General features: G+C 39.5%; 3 protein-coding genes across 4 annotated transcripts in view; 2 read left to right on the top strand and 1 right to left on the bottom strand.

Annotated features, from left to right (window-relative positions):
- Positions 1 to 4154: 4154 nt before the first annotated feature.
- Positions 4155 to 9471, top strand: LOC119694249 (catalase). Its single transcript, XM_038120197.2, has 3 exons — positions 4155 to 4427; positions 7730 to 7867; positions 7981 to 9471. Exons 1-3 carry the CDS (start codon positions 4155 to 4157, stop codon positions 9304 to 9306), a joined length of 1737 nt encoding a protein of 578 aa, XP_037976125.2. The 3' UTR covers positions 9307 to 9471.
- A 6053-nt stretch (positions 9472 to 15524) lies between these two features.
- On the top strand, positions 15525 to 19084 carry LOC105395780 (cytochrome b5). Its single transcript, XM_011567742.3, has 4 exons — positions 15525 to 15675; positions 16948 to 17068; positions 17881 to 18009; positions 18777 to 19084. Exons 2-4 carry the CDS (start codon positions 16949 to 16951, stop codon positions 18870 to 18872), a joined length of 345 nt encoding a protein of 114 aa, XP_011566044.2. The 5' UTR covers positions 15525 to 15675; position 16948; the 3' UTR covers positions 18873 to 19084.
- A 207-nt stretch (positions 19085 to 19291) lies between these two features.
- The window catches only part of LOC125489411, a 32127-nt gene continuing 28291 nt past the window's right edge, over positions 19292 to 23127 (bottom strand). The window contains exons 3-5 of one of the 2 annotated variants that reach the window (XM_048625238.1): positions 21469 to 21582; positions 19671 to 19796; positions 19292 to 19467 (exon numbers count right to left, since the gene is read on the bottom strand). In XM_048625238.1, coding sequence (XP_048481195.1) covers positions 19390 to 19467; positions 19671 to 19796; positions 21469 to 21582 — 318 coding nt within the window. In that variant the 3' untranslated portion in view covers positions 19292 to 19389. The remainder of the gene's footprint in view (positions 19468 to 19670; positions 19797 to 21468; positions 21583 to 23127) is intronic. The other variant, XM_048625237.1, reaches the window with a different exon arrangement.

Here is a 23127-nt window from a genome sequence, read left to right as displayed (position 1 = left end):
ATCGAAACTGAAGAAGATGCCCGGACCAGGTGGCATCTCACATCTAAGTTGTTTCAAGATCTATGGAAGAAATGGAAATCTGAATACTTGACACAGTTATCGGCCAGAAATAAATGGATGACTACACAGAAAAATATCGAAGTTGGAGACTTAGTAGTCATACACGACGACAACCTACCACCAGGAAAATGGGCTATGGGACGGGTACTGGAGACACACGCGGGTGATGACGGTCTGATTAGAGTGGTCACACTTAAAACCAAAAATGGCCACTTAAAACGTCCTATAGTCAAACTTTCCATCTTACCAGTATACGATACAAATGAAACAAACAGAATTCACCAAGAAACCATGAACCAACCAACCATCAACCCACCAACCAAACCCGAGAAAAGGAGAGCCAGTCCAAAAAAGCCAAAGCTAGCATATTTTACATCGGCTATATTATTTATTATGATGTTGCTAATCAGCCCACTGAGTGCAGAACACAACATTAAAAAACTGCCAACTAACCAGACACTCTATTTTGATCCAATAGCCCAACTACAACTCGTCCGAGACAAATGGACAATGATTGTTTATTTCGACTTAGAACCATATTGGGACGGAATAAATACGTACCAAAAAATAAATCAATATTTAAAAAAGTTATGCACCACCATTGAAATGCAATCCCATTGTGATATGATAATATCGCAACTACGTCACGATTATCAGGAACTAGAGTACTACAATGAACTTTTGCTCAGTCAGCATTTCAACGTGAGCGCCAGACAGCGTCGGCGCCGGCGGGGCCTCGTCAACGGTGTCGGGTATCTGGCTAATGAACTCTTCGGCGTATTGGACTCCCGTTTCGCTGATAAGTATGTCGATGACATTGAAACTACCAGACTTAATGAAAAACATCTGTTAAGTTTGTGGAAGAACCAAACGTCAGTGATTGAATCAGAATTTAATTTAATGAAAAGAATGCAAGCCACCATAGATAAGCAGCATAAAACCATTAATAAACGATTAAATATGTTAGAAGAAAGCATGAACAACTCCCAAAAACAAATTCAAGACCTGTACGCTATCGATGATTTTACTTTGTCTGCTATGGCGGGCAATAGTTTAATTCAAAGTTTAAAACGGCTTCAAGAAACCCTTTTAGACACAATCACAGATATTTACCATGGTCAAATAAGTATACATCTATTATCACCAGCGCAACTTCGCAAAGAATTACACACCATAAATAGCCAGATGATAAATGATATAAAACTACCGATCCAAGATATAGATACACAGATTCGTTATATCTACAAGTTATTAAAAGTTAAAGCCAGAGTTACTCAAAAATTTGTCATATTTGAAGTTACGCTACCACTGATCGGCAGAGAAGGTTTTCAGCTTTACAAACTGATACCTATACCACACCAATTGAAAAACAACATGATTACTATAGTACCAGTATCAGAATACATCGCGATTAATCTCAAACACGATTCTTACTTCACCATCACCATAAATGAGTTAGATTCATGTTTATATCATGAAGATGCCTACATGTGCAAACCAACGAAACCAATATTACATCTTGACAATGACCAAAACTATTGCGATCAAAACACACCAAACAATACATGCAGAACTCATAGAACACCGTGTGTGAACAAATGGGTCGAGTTAAACGTGACGTCGCAATACTTATATTTCTGTTGTGATATCTACACTATAAAAGTTATATGCAACGATCAAGTTACAATGCAACAGCTGAGTCAAGCCGGAGTCATCAGACTATCCCCACAGTGTTACATAAAGGGAAAAGATTTTGTACTTTTCTCCTTACAAAAACAATACCATCAAATGAAAATATCACCTGAAATATACACACCATCAATAGACCAGATAAACCACATCGTAAATGTAAAGATACCAACGGAAGAAGTAGTAGATGACGCCTCATTGAACAGCAGCTTCAATATACTTGGAGATCAAATAAATACCATTAAATCAAGTGAGACAAGCCTGTTCGATGATATGTCTCATCACGATATTCACCAGTATGCCATAAGCTACGTGCTACTGACCGCGGCGTTGTTCGGCTGCGTCGCGTGGGTGTGGAGGAGCGTGCGCCGGCGGGCGGCGGGCGCGCGCGGGCCAGCGGGCCGCCCGGAGCCGCTGCCGCCGCCGCCGCCGCCAGCGCCACCAGTGATCAGTGCGCGAAAGCAGAGTACAGCTGACCCGAGTCAGTTGAGTGCCAGTGCATTTAGTGAGAGAAATAGAGCTAGTGTACGGTTCCTTAATTTAGCCAAACGATGGCCAAGTGTTAGGCGCGATGCGAACACTAATAATGTGCAAACATCAGTCCAAACCATTGACAATCCTATATTTACCATAGAGGACAATACAAGTTAGATTCATATATAGATTCAGAATTTTCGTAATGAACATTGTTTTGAAAGTGTTTTTTATTGCTTACATTTATTTGATTTTATAGATTTACTTACACAGAATTTTTACTTTCATTAGATGTGTAGTGTGAGTACTTACATTTTACCATATTTTAGTTTGCTTAGTTTTAAACCATAATCATAATAATTAAGCTAACCACTTCTTCAATTAGACTATTTCATTGTCTTTAGTTGTTTCTTCTCGTGCTCGGGAGTATGTTCGAAGCAGCGCGATCGAACAGATCAGCACATTGCAATAACGCAATAACGAAATTACCTAGTTTGTATAAAATAAGTTCAGTGCACTTTATGCATGAAATTGTCTTTCTAAGTCAGTACACGTTTTACCACCGTCGAACTCACACCATTGTACTCATACTTATATCCTCCTTTTAACCCCTTTTTTGTAACCAGTTTTAACTTGTGTAACAGTGACAATATATCTACTTAAGAACCATAATTAAGTATATCATTAAATCTACCCCTTTTAACCATCACCAAAGAAAGTAGCTACGCGACGGGTGCTAATTTTCTTCAGCCCTGTTTCACAATGTCTGGTTAAAAACCATGCTGTCACTCTCTGTTATTTTGTTTTTACAGCATGTATTCTATATTACTTATAAGTACCTACTATTTATTTATATCCTACAGGTAGCCACTAAGCAGACATTGTGAAACAGGGTCTAAATTTAATTTTTAAAAAGGTATGCTCGTGGCATCGCATCGGGAGAGGTAAACTCACTCACTTTATAGGTAAGTACTTACTTACCTAAAAGAACGTTAAGACTAAAAAGTTAATTTGAAAATACTTACGCCAAAACTAGACCTTTCCATCGGAGATAAAATTTACTTCTACGTTTTAGTTTTGGTTGTTAGTGCTTAGGTAGGTAGGGTAGGTGTTAGATGCGTTTTCAACCATTCTACGGAGCCCTAAATTATCGTTTGTTCATCAGTGGACGCTTCATGCCCCGGCACGCTCCAGACATTCATAAAAGATTTTTCAATTGCATTTTTAAATCATTCCCAATATTCCCACTCCCTATTTTATTCAACAGCTTGGAGCACTTCGCAATGCATAAATTTAACTGAAATTGAATTGCAGTATTAAACAAATTAAACATAAGTAACTAAGGACTTACTAAAAACTAATTATTTAGGTATTTATAACAATAGGCACCGGTATAGTTAAGTATATAACTACATATAAAAAAAACTCAACACTTTGCGCTCAGTATGATTAAACGATAAATAACGGATATACGATAATTGAGTTATTACGTTATTAGTGTTATTTATTACCTAACATTGATTGGTATGAGGACATTCAGATTGAATTTAATATGGCATTAAAACGTTCAAGTAAGTACATAAGTAAGTACTACTAAGTACCTACTGACCTAATTGATTAAAAATAATTTTGATATGAGTGCTGGAGTATCCAACCTATAAGTATAGGTACCTCCTGCCCAGTTAAATTATGATCATCACCGTCTTAGATAAATTTAAATTAGCCAAGTATTAAAATACCAGGAACTGTGAGCTACGGACATAATCGTTTATGTTTTGCTACAAATTAGTTAAGGGAAATCAGTAACATTGAGGCCCAGAACAAATAATTAACCCGTCAGGAGGCGATTACTGGGAAGGACTCTCAACCTTCGTCATTACCGCTGCAAGCTGATATAAGCACGTGCAGCCGCCGGCCGCCCACTCGGAGCCATGAAGCAGGCGGCGGCGCTGGCGCTGCTGCTCGCCCTGACCGCGGCCGCGGGGGAGGGGGAGGGGGACCGGGAGCACGTGTGGGAGCGAGACCGGAGGAGCCACGAGACAGACAGGGACAAGGCACATCAGTACTTCTCTAACGACAGAGATATACTAGCTGATAGCGCAAGGGAAAGGGATGCAGAAGACGAGGAACATCACGACAGAGACGTGGACGCCAACGTGGACCCGGCGTCCGCTCAGCTCGACGAGTGGAAAGCTAAACATAAGGTAAACATCTCCAGTCAGTAGAATGTGATCGTGATTATACTTACTTAGGATTTCCTATTTGGCTATAAATAATCTATATCAAAATCAAAAATCAAAAAATCAAAAATATTTATTTAAACACATATATGAATTTAAATGAGTAAGTACAATATTATGAGATTAAATTGGAAGTGTGTGAGTTAGTAAATTTACGAGTTTTGGTGGCTTCCACACTAGGCTCGGCCTGTGTCGTGGATGCCGGTGTACCGGTTATAAAAGGTATAATATTAACAAAGAAGGTAGGTAGCACTTACAGTAAAAACAAATGTAAACAATGTTTAAATTACTAAGACTAATCATAGGAACATTTTTCGTTGACTTATATTCATTAGTAACAAAATAAAATTAAAATTAAAATAACTTCTAAACAAAAAATTAACCATTTTGGTATTTAAAAACAAAGAAACATGAATTCTTATTTATAAATATAAATCGACTGAGTAATAAAATATGTATTGTTGGGTATGGAGTAATGTAGTTAACCAAACATTTTATGGAATATAGCTAAACTAAAATATAGATAATAATAAATAAAAGTATATGTATTTATATATATATATATATATATATATATCTATAAATATATATATATATATATATATATATATATATATATATTTATAGATAGATCAGTATTAATAATAATAATACATATTAATAATACTTATGCTTAAGTAGAAGAATCAATGTAAGTAAGTGTCTGTATATTAATAATGATATACTTAGGTATATTAATTTAGTGCAGGAAGTAAATTTTAAGGGCAGCAGCGGTAAGTTAATGATTAAATTATTTCCTTATTAATAATAGTTCTTCAGTCTCAAAATAATTAAGATGGTGAAGCCATTTCAAAACTACTTTTTGTGCGGCTTTAGTAGTTAGCTCTTTAATGTTACACGATTTAGCGAGTTTGTTGTAGATATGGGGGTGGAGGAAGGGCGGGAATCTTTGGGCAAATGTGGTATTGGCGGGCACTGTGTCTATTCTAAATATTCTTTGTTTTAGTAGCTGGCTGTAATTACTGGAGTTAAGTGTCTTACGGTGCTGAAGAAGGACGACTCTAATTATAAATAATTTCCGTATACTCAGTATGTTGTATTCTTTATATAAGGTAGTGGTTGGATATCTTCTAGGTTTTTTGTACATAACTTTTATGATCGATCTCTGAGCTCTTTCTAGAGTGATCATATTACTTTTACAGAAACCACCCCAGCAAGATATGCAATAACTGAGGACCGATTCACACAAGGCTACATACACCAGTCGGAGTGTATCTTTGTTAGCGCCATTGCGCAGAAGTTTCATAATATTTATGAGTTTTCTGGCCCTGGTGGATAATGCATCAATATGTTTATTAAAGTTTAGCTTTTCGTCTAAGATTACGCCGAGATATTTAATTGCGTCTACTCGAAGGATGCTATCGCAGAAGCAGGAGTCAGACAGACGATTGCATGTGTGTATTTTTAACGGTACAGATATTTTGGGCTGTGAGGCAGTTGTCTTGTGGAAACAAATGTACTTAGTTTTCGTTGTGTTCAAGGTCAGTAAATTTCTTGATAGGTACTTTGCTATGTTGGAAAGGCCTTCCACAGCATTTGATTCTGCAGAACTCCAAGAGTTTCCAGAAAATAGAATCGCCGTATCATCGGCATAGCAAACTACTTCTGCATTAAGGGTGGATGGAAGAGAAGAGTGTATATCATTGATGTAAAGAAGAAATAGAATTGGACCCAGTATGCTACCTTGCGGTACTCCATATTTTATCGGCATGAGATCACTACAATTTTTTCCTACTTTTACTAGCTGTTGCCTGTTTGTAAGGTAACTTCTGAACCAGTCTAGAGTTATGCCTCTGACCCCAATGTTTTCGAGTTTTTGTAGGAGAATAGGGACCGACACTGTATCAAATGCCTTCGCTAGATCTAGGAAGGCACCAATGCAGCATTCGTTTTTGTCAAGCTTGGATGAAATAGAATTAAGAATTGTGTGTACAGCATCTTCAGTACATTTCCCTTGCCTAAACCCGAACTGAGTAGGTGAAAGGATATTGTTAGTCTCGAGAAAATTTACAAGCCTTTTACTGACAATCTTTTCTAGAAGTTTGGAGAGAGTGGCAAGTAAGGAGATAGGTCTGTAGTTACAGTGATTGTTTTTTTCGCCTCCTTTATGAACAGGTGTAACAGATGCAGTTTTCCACACAGATGGAAAGACTCCGTTCAAAAGACTGATATTAAATATATGAGTAATGGGTTCTATGATCGTATGTATAATATGTTTGAGTAAAAGGTTTTGTATTCCGTCAATTCCAGGAGCGCTATCATTTTTTAACTGTCGAATTAAATCAATTATTTCAGTCTTATCCGTGGGGTTCATAAAAAATGAGGAAGCTGGGGAAGAATTAGACTTTGACAAGTAGGCAAGATTTGTTTCAGTTTGACCAGTTTCTGTAAGTATTTTATTAGCTAGATCATTTCCTATTGTTGTGAAATACGTATTGCACTCATTTAGAGATTCTTTTGGTGTATCTTTGTTATTTAATAGTGTAATTGAAGCATTTGTTTTAGTATTTGATATTTCACAGATATTTTTTATGACGCTCCATAATTTTTTTGTATCATTTTTGCTGTCAGTAAGGAGTTTGTTTTCATAATTGGATTTAATTTTGTGGAGGAGATTGTTGCAAAAGTTTTTATACCTATTGTAAATAAGCCGGGCGCTAGGATCTTTAGGATGTTTTCTGCATTTTAAATGTAATTTGTCCCTATGTCTTGTACATCTAAGTATACCCGGGGTGATCCATGGTTTTTTAATGTGTTTAGATCTTGAGACATTTATTTCACAAGTATGTTTTTCGATTGTAGCATTAAGGTGAGATGTAAACGCCTGAGAAGCTTCCTCGACATCGTTATTACAGGTGATGTGGGACCAATCATATCTTTCCAATTCAGCTGCAACAGCTGAAAAATCTGTTTTACGTTGCTGTGTTGATGATGAATAAGAATGGCCATTTTCACATTGAAGTTTAAAACCGACAATTGGTATGTCGTGATCCGTTACTGAAGTTTTACATACAACAGCTTTCGATTCACACTTGGTTCTAACTAGGATGTGGTCAATACAAGAGTTTTCTCTTGTCGGTATAGTTATAGCTGGTACTAGACCATGTTCTGACATAAGGCATAAATAATCTGACTTCCGGTCGGTCATAGTCTCGGTCGGTCATATATATAGTCATCTGTTTCTATTCATTCCCTCCCCCCTCCAGCCGCGGCTGCTGACGACGGCGGCGGGCGCGCCGGTCGACGTGCGCAGCGCCTTCACGCTGAACTCCGACCTGCTGGACAACCCCTTCTTCCTCGACACCATCAACTCCATCACCAACGAACGCATCCCCAACAGAGAGGTCAGTCTGTGCGCTTACCAATACGGTTGTTGCAAGAAATTAGTCTTTCGATATGTCACTATGTTTTATGAAACGGATAGCACGCTCGAGTATTTATTTGTATTATTTTCCAGGTCAACGCTAAAGGCTCCGGAGCGTTCGGTTACTTTGAAGTGACAAATGAAGTGACCAAGTACACCAAAGCGAAGCTGTTCGAGAAGGTGGGCAAGCGCACGCGCGTGCTGGCGCGGCTCGGCACGTCGCAGAGCGAGACCGGCGGCAGCGACCTGGAGCCGCTGGGCCTGCGCGGGCTCTCCGTCAAGTTCTACACCGAGGAGGGCAACCTCGACCTGCTCAGCATACAGATCCCCGTCTTCTTCTTCAAGGACCCGCAGCTCTTCACCTTCACGGCGCGAGCGCTCCGGAGGAACCCCAAGACTTACCTTAAAGACTTCACGGCGGTCTACGATTTCCTCACGCTGCACCCCGAATCTCTGCATTCCTTCATGTGGATGGCTTCCGAGTACGGCCTTCCTCGAGGATTTAGAAGAATGAACGCCTTCCCCATTCATTGTTATGAAATATATAACGAGAAAGGCGAACAGTTCTACGTCAGATTTAAGTTCCTCTCGGAGCTCGGCTACGATAGCTTCACACTGAAGGAGGCGCGTGAGCTCGGCGCCGACGACCCCGACTTCTTCATCCGCGACCTGTACAACGCCATCGCGCTGGCCCGGCCGCCCGCCTGGCGCCTCCACATGGACGTGCTGCACGACGTCCACGCCGTGGACTTCGACCCCTTCGACGTGACGCGGCTGTGGAGGAACGGCACGTACCACACCGTGGAGGTGGGCCGCCTCGTGCTGGACCGCAACGTGGACAACCACTTCGCGCAGGTGGAGCAGGCGGCGTTCAACCCGAACCACCTGGTCCCGGGCATCGCGGGCCCGCGCGACCAGCTGTTCCGCGGCCGCATCCTCGCCTACACCGGCGCGCAGATCCACCGCCTCGGCGTCAACAACCACAAGATCCCGGTGAACTGCCCGCTGCGCGCCGCCACCTACAACCGCGACGGCGCCGGCCCCGTGGGGGACAACGAGCGCGACGCGCCGGTGTACTTCCCCAACTCGTTCCACGGCCCCGCGCCGCGCGTGGAGGCGGCGGCGCCGGAGCGCCTGGTCGTGCGGCACAGCGCGCGCGTGGACCTGCAGCCCGCGCGGGACTTCTACCGGCTCGTGCTGCGGCGCCCGGCGCAGCGCCGGCGGCTCGTGGACAACATGGCGGCGCACATGCAGCGCGTGCCGCGCGCCACGCGCCGCCCCTTCCTGCGCCTGCTGCGCGCCGTGGACCAGGAGCTGGCCGCGCGCCTGCAGGCCGCGCTGGAGCGCCTCGACCGCCGGCGCCTGCCGCGCCTAGTCGATGACGTTCCGAGGAACACACGCGACTACTCGGAGCTGTGACGTGTGAGTGACCTTCACCAGGCCAGCGCCAGCGGAGCGTGGAGCCGCTTGGCGCGGACTCACTTGTTTCAGTCTGAGAAAGCCCTGACCCTGACACTATAGTTAATGATTTGTGAAATTTAATGATACCAAACCTAAACCGTGATTTTGTATTTTATTTCTTATGTAAGTTTTGGTTGGTTGGTTTTTAGGTATTGATAGGAAGTGATCGTTTAAATTAATGATGTAATTAAACAGTTCAGTGTAATGAATTGAATAATTATGACTTACAACTTCCTTCCTATTTATACTAGGTTATGCTAGGTATTTTTGTAGTTTACCTAAATCTTTTCGGAACGTGCTATCCGTTTCTCAAAATTTCCTTTCCCAAAACGTAAACGCAGATCGGGCGTCTGTCGGCCAGTCTATAATGTTTCTGTTGATGATGAGCAATATTCTGGAAATAGATACAGGGCCGCCAATAGATATACCTACCGGTACATACATCTATGGGCATAAACAGAGAGACAGCTGGGTACCAGCCTGTAAGTTACATTTGACGAACCAGCGCTGATAAACGTGGTCAAATAATTCTATAGAAAAAGCTACCGGCGCTGTTAACCATGCAGCTATCTCTCTGTATTCACACCCTATATATGTACTACCATACTATGTACCATGTATGTCATGTGATGCTACATCGGCAAGAAACAGACAAGTTTCAACTACTCTCTGATTTTTTATTGGAAAGAATTCTGACATTTTATAAGTGATGCTACTAAAAAAGTTCTTTACCGAAAAAATGAAAAATTGCGATCCATTTCTGGGCAATAATTTTTTCTTAATATTTTTATACAAAAAGATAAATCTAAATATTTACTTGCTCAAGTAAACTAATACAAAAATAACAAATATTTCAATATAATAGCTGTTCCCGCGAGCTTCGCTTCGCCTTAATAAGTTTTCCCGTGGGAATTCCGCGATAAAAAGTAACATATGTGTTAATCCAGGGTGTCAGCTAACTTCATTCCAAATTTCATTAAAATCGGTTCAGCCGTTTTGACATGAAGAAATAACAAACATACACACATACATACATACATACACATATACACTTACAAACTTTCGCATTTATAATATGAAGTAGGATCACGACTCACGACCCATGTATCGAATTAATTTTAATTGCTTTATTTTATTCTTTAGCATGGCATCACTTCCTACTAAATTCAGGGATAATAAACCTTTTAAATCAATTTCAAAAAAAGATTGTCTATTCGGTAAGTACATATAATATGTTCGGTATGTATGTAAGATTATTGGAACTGCACCATATTGACATATGACAATATACGAGTATTAGGGCTAATAAGCAAATGGGCAGTTCTTCTTTTTAACCTACATAACTTAGTCTCCATCAGTTGTGAAGAAAAAATCATGAGTTTTTCAAATATTTATTTATTTATTTATATTTCAGCGTGCATTGTACTAAAAACACAACGGCTGTGCACGTTTAAAAAAATATAAATTTATATTTTTGTATTTAAAATTACGTTACAGAGTGGTAAATCCGCGTGACAGAGGTGTATTTCATACGAATCTTGGCTGTCTCCCGCCACTTCATCCTGCGCATATTCGATAATGTTACAAAAAATATATATGACGACATAAAATATAAAAATTTATTTAAACTCCAGAAGATATTACCTATTTAGTAAAACAAAATATATATTTTTAAATGATTTCAGAAATATTTTAAAAAAATGTTGAAAATTTGTCTCTTACTACCTAATGTTTTAGTAGTTACATTCTGTCACGTAGGTTGCCATTTAAAATATTTGTTTGAGCCACTCGTCCTTATTGCCATCGATCAGAGTTTAAGGTCTCCTTTTCCCCTTGGTAAGATTTCCCCTTTGAGATCCAGACACCGCGTATCGGCCACCCGCAAAGTGTGACAGGAGGTGCGTGTGTTTATTCGGCGACAGCTTCGTCACGTAGGTAATTGTTAAAATAAAATATATTTAAATTATTATTTTGTTATTTACTCATTGGTAATAACAATTACTTTGCAATCAACATGTGAATATTACACTTTATGTTACTGTTTAAATGCTAATCGAATTTGCAACACATTTTACCCCTCTGTCACACGACAAATCTGTCACATTCTTACGAAGCACTCCAACCTGAGGAAATTCATCAAAGAAAAATTGAAGAGAAACTACACGTTTTGGTTAAAGTAAGAAGCGAAAGGAACGTCCAATACACTTGCGCTGCATTAATAAAAAGTTTCGTTTGTGAAAAAGGTAATTTCGTGCTATTGTTCTCAAGAACAGACGATGAATGTGGTAGACTGTTTAATATGGTGGAGAATGATTTATCGGATGTTTGATGATAACATTAAAGTCCTTCCAGCTTCTAAGGCAATTAAAAAAGGAAAGAGTATTTTTTTCAAGTTCTAAGAGCCACTGCTGTATTTTCGAAATATGGTTGGTTAAAACTTTAACAAATTACGTAATTTTCCATTATGTTACTTAAATTTTAGGTTGCCGAAAATATTATTTGTGCAGATAAACACTATTTTATGTAGTTAGAACAAATTTGTCCTTTAAGTTCCTGAACTACGGATATTTCACTCTCCAGAGGTTCTCAAGTGTGATTTCATTAGTTATACTAATAATAAAGATATCTCCAGTAATTTTTTTGACTAACTTGAAACCATAATGATTTATAAGTAAGTTACTAAATTATTATTTTTAAATAAAACTGTTTTATTCCAAAACGCTGCCGCATATTTAATAGAATAACAACTATGTCACATCGTTTACCACTCTGTAACGATTGGTGTCTCCTGGTAGTCAACTTATTTTTGGTCGTTAATATGTTCTGTTATAAATAGTGCAACTTTGGAAAAATCATATTAAATTTAGTCATTGATGTTAACGTCAATGCTGTTAATTTTTGACTGTAATTAGTAGCGAAAAAATATTTATAGCAAAAACAAGCTTCATTTTAGCTGAAATTGTGACAGAGTGGTAATAACTACTTAATAAATATTTTGTTATTACTAAAAATCCATTCCTTCATATGTTTTCTAAAATGGTATTTTGTTTATTAACGTATCAAAAAAGTTTCATTTTAATCGACGAAGACTATTTCGTTAAAATAAAATAAAAGATTCTGTGACGAAGGTGTAATTTTCCTTGCCTTATCCACGTATTATGTTCTGAAAATCTTGAAAAAATACTTAAACTTCGCGGCCAACCACCTTTTTCGATAGAATAGAAATGTAGCTATCATAAAAATTATAAGAGTTCACCAAAAAGCTAAAGTTATTTTTTTCAAATTCGGGATAATTTTTTATCCATTATGTAGGTTAAAAAGAAGAACTGCCCAAATACCTATTCAAAATTTTATAAATGTTTATGTACCTATGTACGTTTATATGCCTATGTATGTTTGTCCACGCATATCTCCGAAACGATTGATCCGATTGTCACTATTCTTTTTAAAGTAAAGTCACTAAAGTAACTAAAGTCACCGACATAGCTCACCGAGTTAGGAAGCTTAAGTGGCAATGGGCTGGTCACATCTGTCGAAGAACCGATGACCGATGGGGTAAACGTGTTCTGCTGTCTTACTCCCAGCGATGAGTCGCTGACACAATTTCACCTGTATCGCTAATTTGGTACCACCACCGCACATTTTAGACTCACAGTTTGCTGTGACGACACGCAAGCCAGTCAGTGCACACAATACAATTTTATAGAGCGACATCTCTTTTTTTTACCTCTATTCAAATACGAAGGCAACATCGCCCTGACATCGGCGTACTACGGCTACCGTTTCAAAAATAATTACTAGTTGTTTTTAGATATATTTTCTACGACAGCGATAATTATATAAGATAATTGAGATTATCTTTAATTGTATTTTTCACTGTTTGTAATATATTTAGGGTAGGTACGGTAATTATTTCTCACCGTAGGTAAATCCCCTTTTAATTTGGAGCGCCGCACTTAATAAAATGGATACAGGGACTAAAAAAAATATATTATAGTCTCAGATGTCCAGACTCGTATTGAAAAAGTGCCCAGCCCAAAAAGGTTTGTGATCTCTGATTTGTCTAAAATTTATAACTGTCAGAATTCCGTAAGATTACTAATAACAGTGTAAGTACTTACGTATTTGATGAGTCAATATGGAAGTTCGTGCGTTACGGTACAACTTACAAACTGTAAGTTCTCTGAATTCCGTTGTCAGAATGTTAATATGTACTTAGGTAGGTACCTATTATATACCTACATAATATATGATTATTAACAACCTTTTTGCGTTTATTGCTCCATTACTTTGTTTACATTTCAATTCATTATTGAATAATAGAGTATAAATACATTGAATTGTTATCATTATCAGTGAGTTGACTAGTGCTTAGAAAACAGTTCATTCGAGACGAGCGATAGCTCATTCCAGATAAATAATACCTTCTCAGGTATTTCCCTGACAGTATTAGTACACTACATAGAGTCCGACAACACTAACTTTGCAAAGGAAGGTGAAAACACCAGAAAATAAGAGCAACGATATACCTATAGTTATATTATTGTTTGTACCTAACGGAAATGTCTATGAAATTAGTAAAAATATTGAACAATTTATGTTTTTTTTATTTTTGAAGATTTTTCGTCAGACATGAGGCAGTGAAGATAAGGGAATCAAATAAATGGATTTGATTTGATTTGATTTAAGCTTCCGGCACTGACGTGGTAGATACATCTTACTCTTCTTCTGTCGTTGAGAGCTATACTTCCCACCTGCAAAGTTCGCGTTGTTTGACTCTAACATATTACATATCATACGCGCTTGGTCCAGCAGATAAATGTTTCTTTATCTCGATAAATATTATGCAGCTGAGATCTAACATCAGTTACTAGATATTACATGTTTCAAGATTTTATTTTTACTGAAATCTTCGTCGGATGCATTTTATTGTTAGATAATAAATTCGGATCAAGGTGTTTTCAATATCTTACATTACCTTATACCTATATACCTAATGTATTCAACATACCTTAGTAAGTATGTCAAAAAAATCAGACGGAGTTAGTTTTGGTTTTGATATATTCGAATTGTTCATAACTCTACAAACATAGTTGAATAGTTTTAATAACTACTTACTGCATGTTTGTTTGGTCCAGACTGGACCAAACAAACATTTGGCTTAAGAAATGGCGCATAAAGGCAAGTGCTCAAAAATCAAACCACATCACGTTCACACTCAACAGAAGGGACTGCCCTGGTGTCAGATTGGGCGATGCTACTTTGCCCCACTCCAACTCTGTGAAATACCTTGGATTCCACTTGGACAGACGATTAACCTGGAGCAATCACATAAAAAAAAAGAGGGAGGAACTGAACTTAAAATTCAAGAACTTATACTGGCTGCTGGGTCGACGGTCTGTTCTTTCAGTTGACAACAAACTTCTCATATACAACAGCATCCTGAAACCAATATGGACTTATGGGATTCCTCTATGGGGGTCAGCTGCCAAATCTAACATAATGTGCTTACAAAGGGCTCAAAACAATGTCCTAAAAGCCATATGTAACCCACCTTGGTTTATAAAAACAAGTGAAGTTCACGATTACCTGGGGGTACCGACAGTACAGGAAGAAATTGCTTCATATAAAATGAAATACAAGCTCCGACTGGCAAATCATCCAATATTGCTCAAGAGAGCAAATGTGCTGCATTAATAAAGGGGTACTCTGACAATGGTCAGGTCTCTCTGAACGTCAATGATCTTTCCACAAATCTGATAAAAGTCTGGCGACTGATGGCAGATGCAACAAGAAAAAAAAAAAAATCTTACTGCATGTGTACAAATAAAACTGCGTTGCGACGTCGCATCGCAAAAATCTGCGACTGTTTTGTCAAATTTTCAGGGCAAATGCCGATGATTACTGTCGCAGGTTCTTGCGATGCGACGTCGCAACGCAGTTTTGTGTACAAGCCCTAGTAAACGCTAGTGTGCGTTTGCTGCCCCATGGATGACTGGTCTGGTGGAGTGCCGGGCCGGGGCCGCCGCTACGTCACGTCGACGTTGCGTCGCGACGGCTCTTCTATCGACATTCTAGCTCTACGAAAACAGATAATCCATCAGACGGCTGCTGTTCTGACCACGGCTCTATCGCGTTGCATTGTTCGATGACATGGCTGTTCTCAGATATGGTTTTCGTAAGCGATATCGTATCTCTGGCTATCGACGACGGCGGCGGCGGCGGCGGCGGCGCGGGCGCAGTGTGGTGTGCGCGGCGGTACATAGCTGACTCTGTCGGCCTGACTCACTCGCGAAGCTTCTGCTGTACTTACTGAACTATATTCAGGTAAGTTTTTAAAAATTATTTAATCAGTCAATTAAGTGTTTTGCTCTTTGAAATGTTTTCACTTACTGACCTATCTTACTGTTTTGAATAAAAAATATTAGGTGTACAACCGCTTAAAAATAGTCTTATGTTAAAATCGTAGAAATGATTTAGCTAAATCATAATAATTATAATGTTTTAAAAAATATAAGTATATTTTAAGAATAATTATGGTAGCTCAGTGATAGCGCCTTTCGGTTACAATAGTCACGATAGAGTTGCGCTTTTAAATTTCGGCTGTGACATAATACCAATGAATTCTAAAATTATACAGAGAATACTGTCGCTCACTGCATTGTGAAGATGCTCGCACTAGGTGTATGAAACCAACCCCCAGCGGGGTGGGAAATGGCCCAAGTTTAAGAAGAAGTGTATGATTAAGTACCTAACTATATTAAAAAATCTCATAGGTTCCATTTCAATGAGCATGCGGAAGAAAACTAACATTCTATTTAATTATATTCCATGTTGGATATTAATATTTAAGTGCCTGCATCTGGCTCACTGGAACGGAACCTTTCTACTCACCTACATGTGCCCTTAAGATTCAAACTGCCTTCATATTAGCTGGTACATTTCCCACCATGCTGTTCCTGAACTGCGGGTTCATAGTTCATACATTTAGAATATTTAGATGTGCTATAAGTACAAATAGATGTGAAGATTTCCTCACAATATTTTCCTTCGCTATACGATAAATCCATTAAAAAAACGATAATTAGCATTCCAGGATCTGTACCCACAGCCTCTCGATTGAAAGGATGATATATCTTATCCGTTGGCCACCACCAAACAAAGAATACAATAGAAATAACATTAAAACTGTCTAGGTATAGGATAACGCGAGGTTGGCGCGTAATCTACCGGCGCACGTCACGATCACGACGCGACAGTTTCCCAGCACGTAGACCTAATATCAGATAAAAAACCTTTACCCGATTTCTTAAACCACTTATCAGTTCTAATCTATTGGTCTAATACAATGAAAAATTTATAAATATCACTTAATTTCGTAATTAAGTACTTATATGATTAAATTGATTATTATAATAATATAACAGGTGCATAAAATGAGAATGGCTGCACAAACGACTCTTCAGCTCACGACGTGTTGTTACGAATATTACTGATTGGTGTTGATTCTGACTTCTACTGACTGCCGGTGTTTGTGTTTGTACTGACTTCAACTGTTGACTGGCGTTGTCTGTATACTGACAGGGGTGTCTGCTGCAGGATGACTGAGGTTCGTCGGTTCACACGAGCGGAGGTGCGCGAGAGCGGCGGCGGCGGCGGCGGGCCCACCTGGATCATCTACCGAGACGGAGTCTATGACGTCAGCAAGTACTTGCAGGAGGTAACACCACACTTTCATATGGCTTAGGAAGAAAACTATATTATTTACTTACACTTAGCTCACCTGTTAATAAAATAGGTCACTTTTCTATGAAGAAATAATAAATGTATCCCTCCATTTCGACAGTTTTCCCCCATTTGCATTATAAGTAAAGTTGTGTCTAAGAATAGAATTATTTGTAAGTATTTCCTCCATAATGTAAGTCATTACGCAAATAATATTCATGCTCTGTTGACCGTCCATGTAAATACACGAGCGCCCACGCCCCGCCGAAAGCAATTTTATGACCCATCGGCGCCCAATCTTTATATCACATCAGATTACAAACTATTTCCTTTAAAGATTAATTGAATGAGTCTGTACTATTTGGAAATTATTTATCAGTCTGATATTTATGATAAACATAATTAAATTGTTAGGTAATCACGTTATAAAAACCTACGTGTTTACCATTCTTGTTAGACATGATCCGACTTATGGCCATTTGTGTAAAATATAACCCTTTCGACTTACTATACTTACCCTTTTTTAACAGCCTACTACACACACAAACAGTATACTGCATATCGCTCCTCATGCTAGATAGTTCCCAGCTGATATAAAGTGTATGACCGTAGTATATATAACCCTGATTACACCTACCGAGTAGAGTGACGAGACGGTACCTATCCTAGCCGCTAGCGCACTCCTTCAATTGCTACCCGTGCATTGGCCGAGGATACTGTTTTGCCTCTCTACTCGGTAGATGTACTTAATCAGGGTTCTGTGGTACAAGTAGTTCTGTCAGCGGCTGACCCTCCTTGTTGTTGCAGCATCCGGGCGGCGAGGAGCTGGTGGCGGCGGAGGCCGGCACGGACGCCTCGGAGGCGTTCAGCTCGGTGGGACACTCGGCAGACGCCTACACCGTGCTCGCCAGACTCAAGATCGGGGAACTCGTCGAGGTAAACACTATTACCTGGTTTCTTCAAGTGGAAACTGTGTAGCTATAGGCTTTTTATTTACATTTACTCATACTTATAATATAATATATAATCTACACGATGACGAGACAGATTTTGTAGTTGCTTAATAGGTACATCTCGGGCCGATGATGACATGACACATCGAGCCGATATGCCCGATGCGAGTCATCATGCAACTTGATTATGATTAAGTAAATAGATGCGACAGAGCATTCATTCAATTAAATGTAGTCCGACTGGACATTGCTCAACTAAGGGTAAGCTCATCTTTCGCGATTGTTTTGGTGTACAGAAACACTCGTAGTTCTCGGGGGTGATATTTTTCGAGTATATCCGTTTAGTTGATTGCCCGAGCCGGACCCATGTGTCGTACACTCACTCACAACATTCGTCTTCACTCATTGGCTCATTACTCGAGAGCTCTTCGCTAAACATCTGTCGCCCCTGTCTAATGAGGATTGTTGGCTATTTGGCAACAACTTGTGGCGATTTTTCATTGATAATGTCAGAATATTAATCAGAGTGAAGGACCTCAAAAAACCTTGGCAACAATAAATTCATGAATACATTAGCTTATTATCAAGAGACACGGACATACGCCATTACCACTTTCGTAACTGTGACAAAGAACACAAACTTCATAACTAGGGCAGTTTTTACAAGCGTAGGAATAAATAAGAGCCTGTGAAGGTATCATACTTACAACCGATTTGTACTTACTACTTACACATATATTTTTTCCACAGGAGGAGAAGAGATACGACGAGAACGGCAAGAAGAAGAAGCTGGGCGAGGAGCGCGGGGGCGGCTGCCTCAGCGCCATCTTCTGCGGGCTCTGCTGACCTGGTACCGGCACTAGTTACCCTATGTATGTCCGCTGTATTAGTCGTGGTATAGCGTTACCCGAAAAAACATGCGTTTGAAAGCGGAGATCACGCCAAGTTCTGTCGATTGACATGATAATAGTGTACACTGTACATGGTGTTAATTTTCGGAATACCTACGAAATTAATTTGTGATAATTTAATTTTAAGTTTTTTATTTATTTATAATTAGGTACATAAGTATACTATCTAAGTATTGTTATAGTTTTTTTTATTATATTAAGGATAAATAAAAAAAGAAATATTTACGACTAATAAACTTTATTTATTATTATTATCATTTTTATAAATATCATCACAGGGTGGCGAATGCTGCCTCCAAGACTGTCTTAACCCATTCATTCCCAATAAAAATTCAATAGAATAACTACTATTATTTACTTACAATGCAACTATGAATACCTATAATAATAAATGTAGCAAGGCAGAACGGGTTAAGCTACACTAGCAATATATTCTAGTAGAAGTTCAATGTTCATCCCAGAAACGGTACGTTGAAGGTGGTGATGTTGTCGGGGCGCGGCGTCTCGTACTGCCCCGCCTGGTAGTCCTTCTGCAACACACAGGTCACGTGACTGTACGAGTAGCAGGTATTGGGGGGGAAAGAAAGCACGAATCTCGTCTCGAGACGTAGGTATTATATCAGATCTGTTCCTTAAATATATGTCTAAATCCATGTATACTTATAAATAATATGTAATTTTAAGGCTGCTTGGTGGAACCCAATTGTCTGTTGAAGTGTTCAGTAGTACGTACCACCCAGCCGACACGGAACATCTTGAGCGCGGCGTCCTCCAGCCAGCGCGGCACCCCGCACTCGCGGAACACGATCGTGGCGTCGCGCCCCACGTACTTCTTCAGCACCTCGGGGCCCGCCGGGTGCTGCGGGGGACTCACGTTAGGAATATACAGGGTAATTGGAAAGTCGATGTACGAGTATGGTTTCAAATGGGTTATAGACGAAGGCATTTCCAGTCGATTGAACCCAATAATGCATTATCCGAAAGTCAACCATTTCTGAGCTATTTAAGTTTTAAGTTTTTTTATAATTTTGCCAAAATTTATGTTTCAAACCCAAATATTTTAAAAAACTAACCATTTTATTAATACTTTTTTTATTGTTTTGCATCAGTGACACCCTAGTCAACTAATTATAATCATTAAATGCGCAATATTCAACTTAATTTAGACACAGTGCTTCAAAATAATTGAAACATTAAGAAAATGTTTCAAAAGGTGAAAACAAAAATGCTTAATTAAAAAAGAATTTTATCTGAAGATTTTTCAGGCACTACAGCTTAAAAATATAGTCAATTTATAAGCTTTAAAATTACATATTACAATCTAAAATCGATTAAGATATGGCCAAGATATAGCCAAAACAACTACATAGGCGGACAAATCTCAGTACGGAAACGAACAAAATTTGTTCCAATTTTAAGGTAAAAAGTGTTATAACTGGACTTTGTAGAGCTCCCAACCGTTTACTAATTATTGTTTTCTGATACAGCGGTTCCTCAAAAGCACAGATCGACGACAAGGTTGCTTCACCGAAACAATGCTTGTCCGATAACACGTTAGCCGAAAGTACTTTTCAATTATGATTGGTAACACAAAATAATTCTTCACAATCCGGTTCCCCAAAACTACTGTTCGACGATGGGTAATTCGGCCGAAAACATGATTTGCCAGTAGCACGTGACAATAGCACTGTTCGACAATGATTGTTTTAACTTCACCGTGTTCAAACACTGTGCCAAATATTTTGCTGAAAAGTTTCACCGAATAGTATTATAGGAGATGCAATTTGTCGGTTAAACAATTTCACATCCTGTGCAGTCAAATTAAAAGCATTCTATAGTTGAACCTATGGTCATCGAAAAGTACTTTCGGCTAACCGTGTTTGACAAGCATTATTTCGGTGAAGCAACCTTGTCGTCGATATGTGCTTTTGAGGAACCGCGATATAGGAGAACAATAATTTTGAGTAAACGGTTCGAAGCTCTACAAAGTCCAGTTATAAGACTTTTTACCTTAAAATTGGAACAAATCTTGTTCGTTTCCCTACTGAGATTTGTCCGCCTATGTAGTTGTTGGGCTATATCTTGGTCATATCTTAATCGATTTTAGATTGTAATATGTCTTTGTCACTTATGCAAAACAATCAAATGTATGAATACAAAGAGTATTAATAAAATGGTTAGTTTTTTTTAAATATTTGGCTTTTAAACATACATTTTGGCAAAATTATAAAAAAAACTTAAAACTTAAGTAACTCAGAAATGGTTGACTTTCGGATAATGCATTATGGGGTTCAATCGACTGGAAATGCCTTCGACTATAACCCATTTAAAGGAATACATCGACTTACCAATCACCCTGTATACTGATGAGAAACGAACGAACGAGAGCTCTCGCGCAATCGGCACGTTTAATAGAACAAGATGGACTAAGAAGTAAACAGTAGACGAAAAATGTTCATAAAATTTATCATGTATAGTAAGCTGAAGCTGACACCCTAGATAAGCACATACGTTATACTGTAGACACTCACATAGACGGCGAAGTCGGTGAAGTCGTAGACCTTCCCGTTGATGACGAGCAGCAGCTTGCGGCCGTCCGCGCCGTCCTGCGAGGCCAGCTCCTCCCAGGTGTACTCCTTCTGAGGCTGGAATAAATAAATAAATAAATATGTGGGGACATCTCACACACGACCATCCGACCCAAAGCTAGGCAGAACCTGTGTTATGGGTGTTGGACAGCTGATATATCTACACAGATACTGTTGTATGTGTGAATGTACTTATGTGTGGGTAACATGAATACAGACAGTTGTTGATCACACGCCGAGCTGTTTGATTGCGTCTCACCTCCCTAGACTCTTTACATGGTGTCAGGTGTAAAAATACTAGTGTATTTATTAGTTTATTAGTTTGGTGCATAAAATACAATGTCGTTATCAATACAACAACCGGGTCCCATGCTAGAACACGGAAATCTAGCTGTAAACTGGCGCGAGTGGAAGACATCTTTCGAGTATTATTTAATTGCTTCGGGTTCTGATAAGAAACCGTGTCGTGAAAAATGTGCATTATTCCTTCATATTATTGGAAAATATGGACGCGAAATTTATGAGGAATTTGACCTTGATGCGGAAACATTAAAATACGACCAGTTGGTGAAGAAATTCCAAGAAAGATGTGATCCTACCCTCAACATAAATTACGAACGCCATGTTTACTTCGAAACATACCAAAACGGCGATCCGTTTGACAAGTTCTTGAGCAATTTAAGAATTCGGAGCAAAAGTTGTGAATTTGGTACTCTGCGTGACAGTATGATACTTACACAAATAATTCGAGGTTTGAAAGACTCACAAATGCGAGAGAAAATGCTGGCGAAATCACAACTCAAATTAGAAGATGGCATCGCATGGTGTCGGACGGCTGAACGAGCGAGCCAGCAGGCGGCGGCATGCAGCGGCAGCGGCGCGCTGCACGGCGGAGCCGCGGCGGCGGAGCTTGAAGAGATGGCGCGCGGCGCGGCCTCGCGCGGCAGCGGCGGCCCCCGCAGGCGCGGGCGAGGCGGTCGCGGCCGCCGGCCTGGCGCGGGCGGCCTCTCGAGCGGCAGCGGAGGCCAGGGCGGCGCCCGGGGTGGCGGCGCTGCCGGGCCCCCTCGTACGTCCCCAAATGGAAGTGTTTGTGGTAGATGTAGTGGTTGGCACGGGGCTGGTGACCGCTGTCCCGCATATAATGTGAAGTGTTACAGATGTGACCGCTTTGGTCATTTTTCTAAGTGTTGCAACGTTAGGGCCGTGAACGAGTTGGCTGATGATCACGGTCACCACGGTGAGGACATGGACAGTGGTGAGTTCATGCTATATAACATTTCAATCGAAGCAACAGGAGACAATAAAACATCATGGTATGAATCAATCTCAGTAAACGATGTGTCTGTGAAATTTAAACTAGATAGTGGTGCTGAAACTTCTGTTATGTCACTGAGTAGTTTTTTAAATGCCGGTTTTCAGGTTGATATGTTGCATAAAACAAATATTGTTTTAAAAGAGATAAGCAAAAACCGTTTACCCGTAATGGGCTACTTTACAGCGCAACTTAAATATAAGGGATTTAGTTCCACACAAAAAATATTTGTTTTAAATGTTGAATGCAACAATCTGCTTGGGCTGAAAGCATGCACAAATTTACAGCTT

The sequence above is a fragment of the Plutella xylostella genome, chromosome 14, assembly GCF_932276165.1.
Source record: "Plutella xylostella chromosome 14, ilPluXylo3.1, whole genome shotgun sequence".
Taxonomy (NCBI): Eukaryota; Metazoa; Arthropoda; class Insecta; order Lepidoptera; family Plutellidae; genus Plutella; species Plutella xylostella.
This window is presented reverse-complemented; position numbering and strand designations above follow the sequence as displayed.

Coding starts and splice junctions, on each gene's coding strand:
- LOC119694249 (XM_038120197.2), top strand. CDS start 4,155: ATGAAGCAGGCGGCGGCGCTGGCGCTGCTGCTCGCCCTGACCGCGGCC. Junction 4,428..7,729: donor AGTGGAAAGCTAAACATAAG/GTAAACATCTCC, acceptor TCCCCCCTCCAG/CCGCGGCTGCTGACGACGGC. Junction 7,868..7,980: donor AACGCATCCCCAACAGAGAG/GTCAGTCTGTGC, acceptor ATTATTTTCCAG/GTCAACGCTAAAGGCTCCGG.
- LOC105395780 (XM_011567742.3), top strand. CDS start 16,949: ATGACTGAGGTTCGTCGGTTCACACGAGCGGAGGTGCGCGAGAGCGGC. Junction 17,069..17,880: donor TCAGCAAGTACTTGCAGGAG/GTAACACCACAC, acceptor TTGTTGTTGCAG/CATCCGGGCGGCGAGGAGCT. Junction 18,010..18,776: donor AGATCGGGGAACTCGTCGAG/GTAAACACTATT, acceptor TTTTTTCCACAG/GAGGAGAAGAGATACGACGA.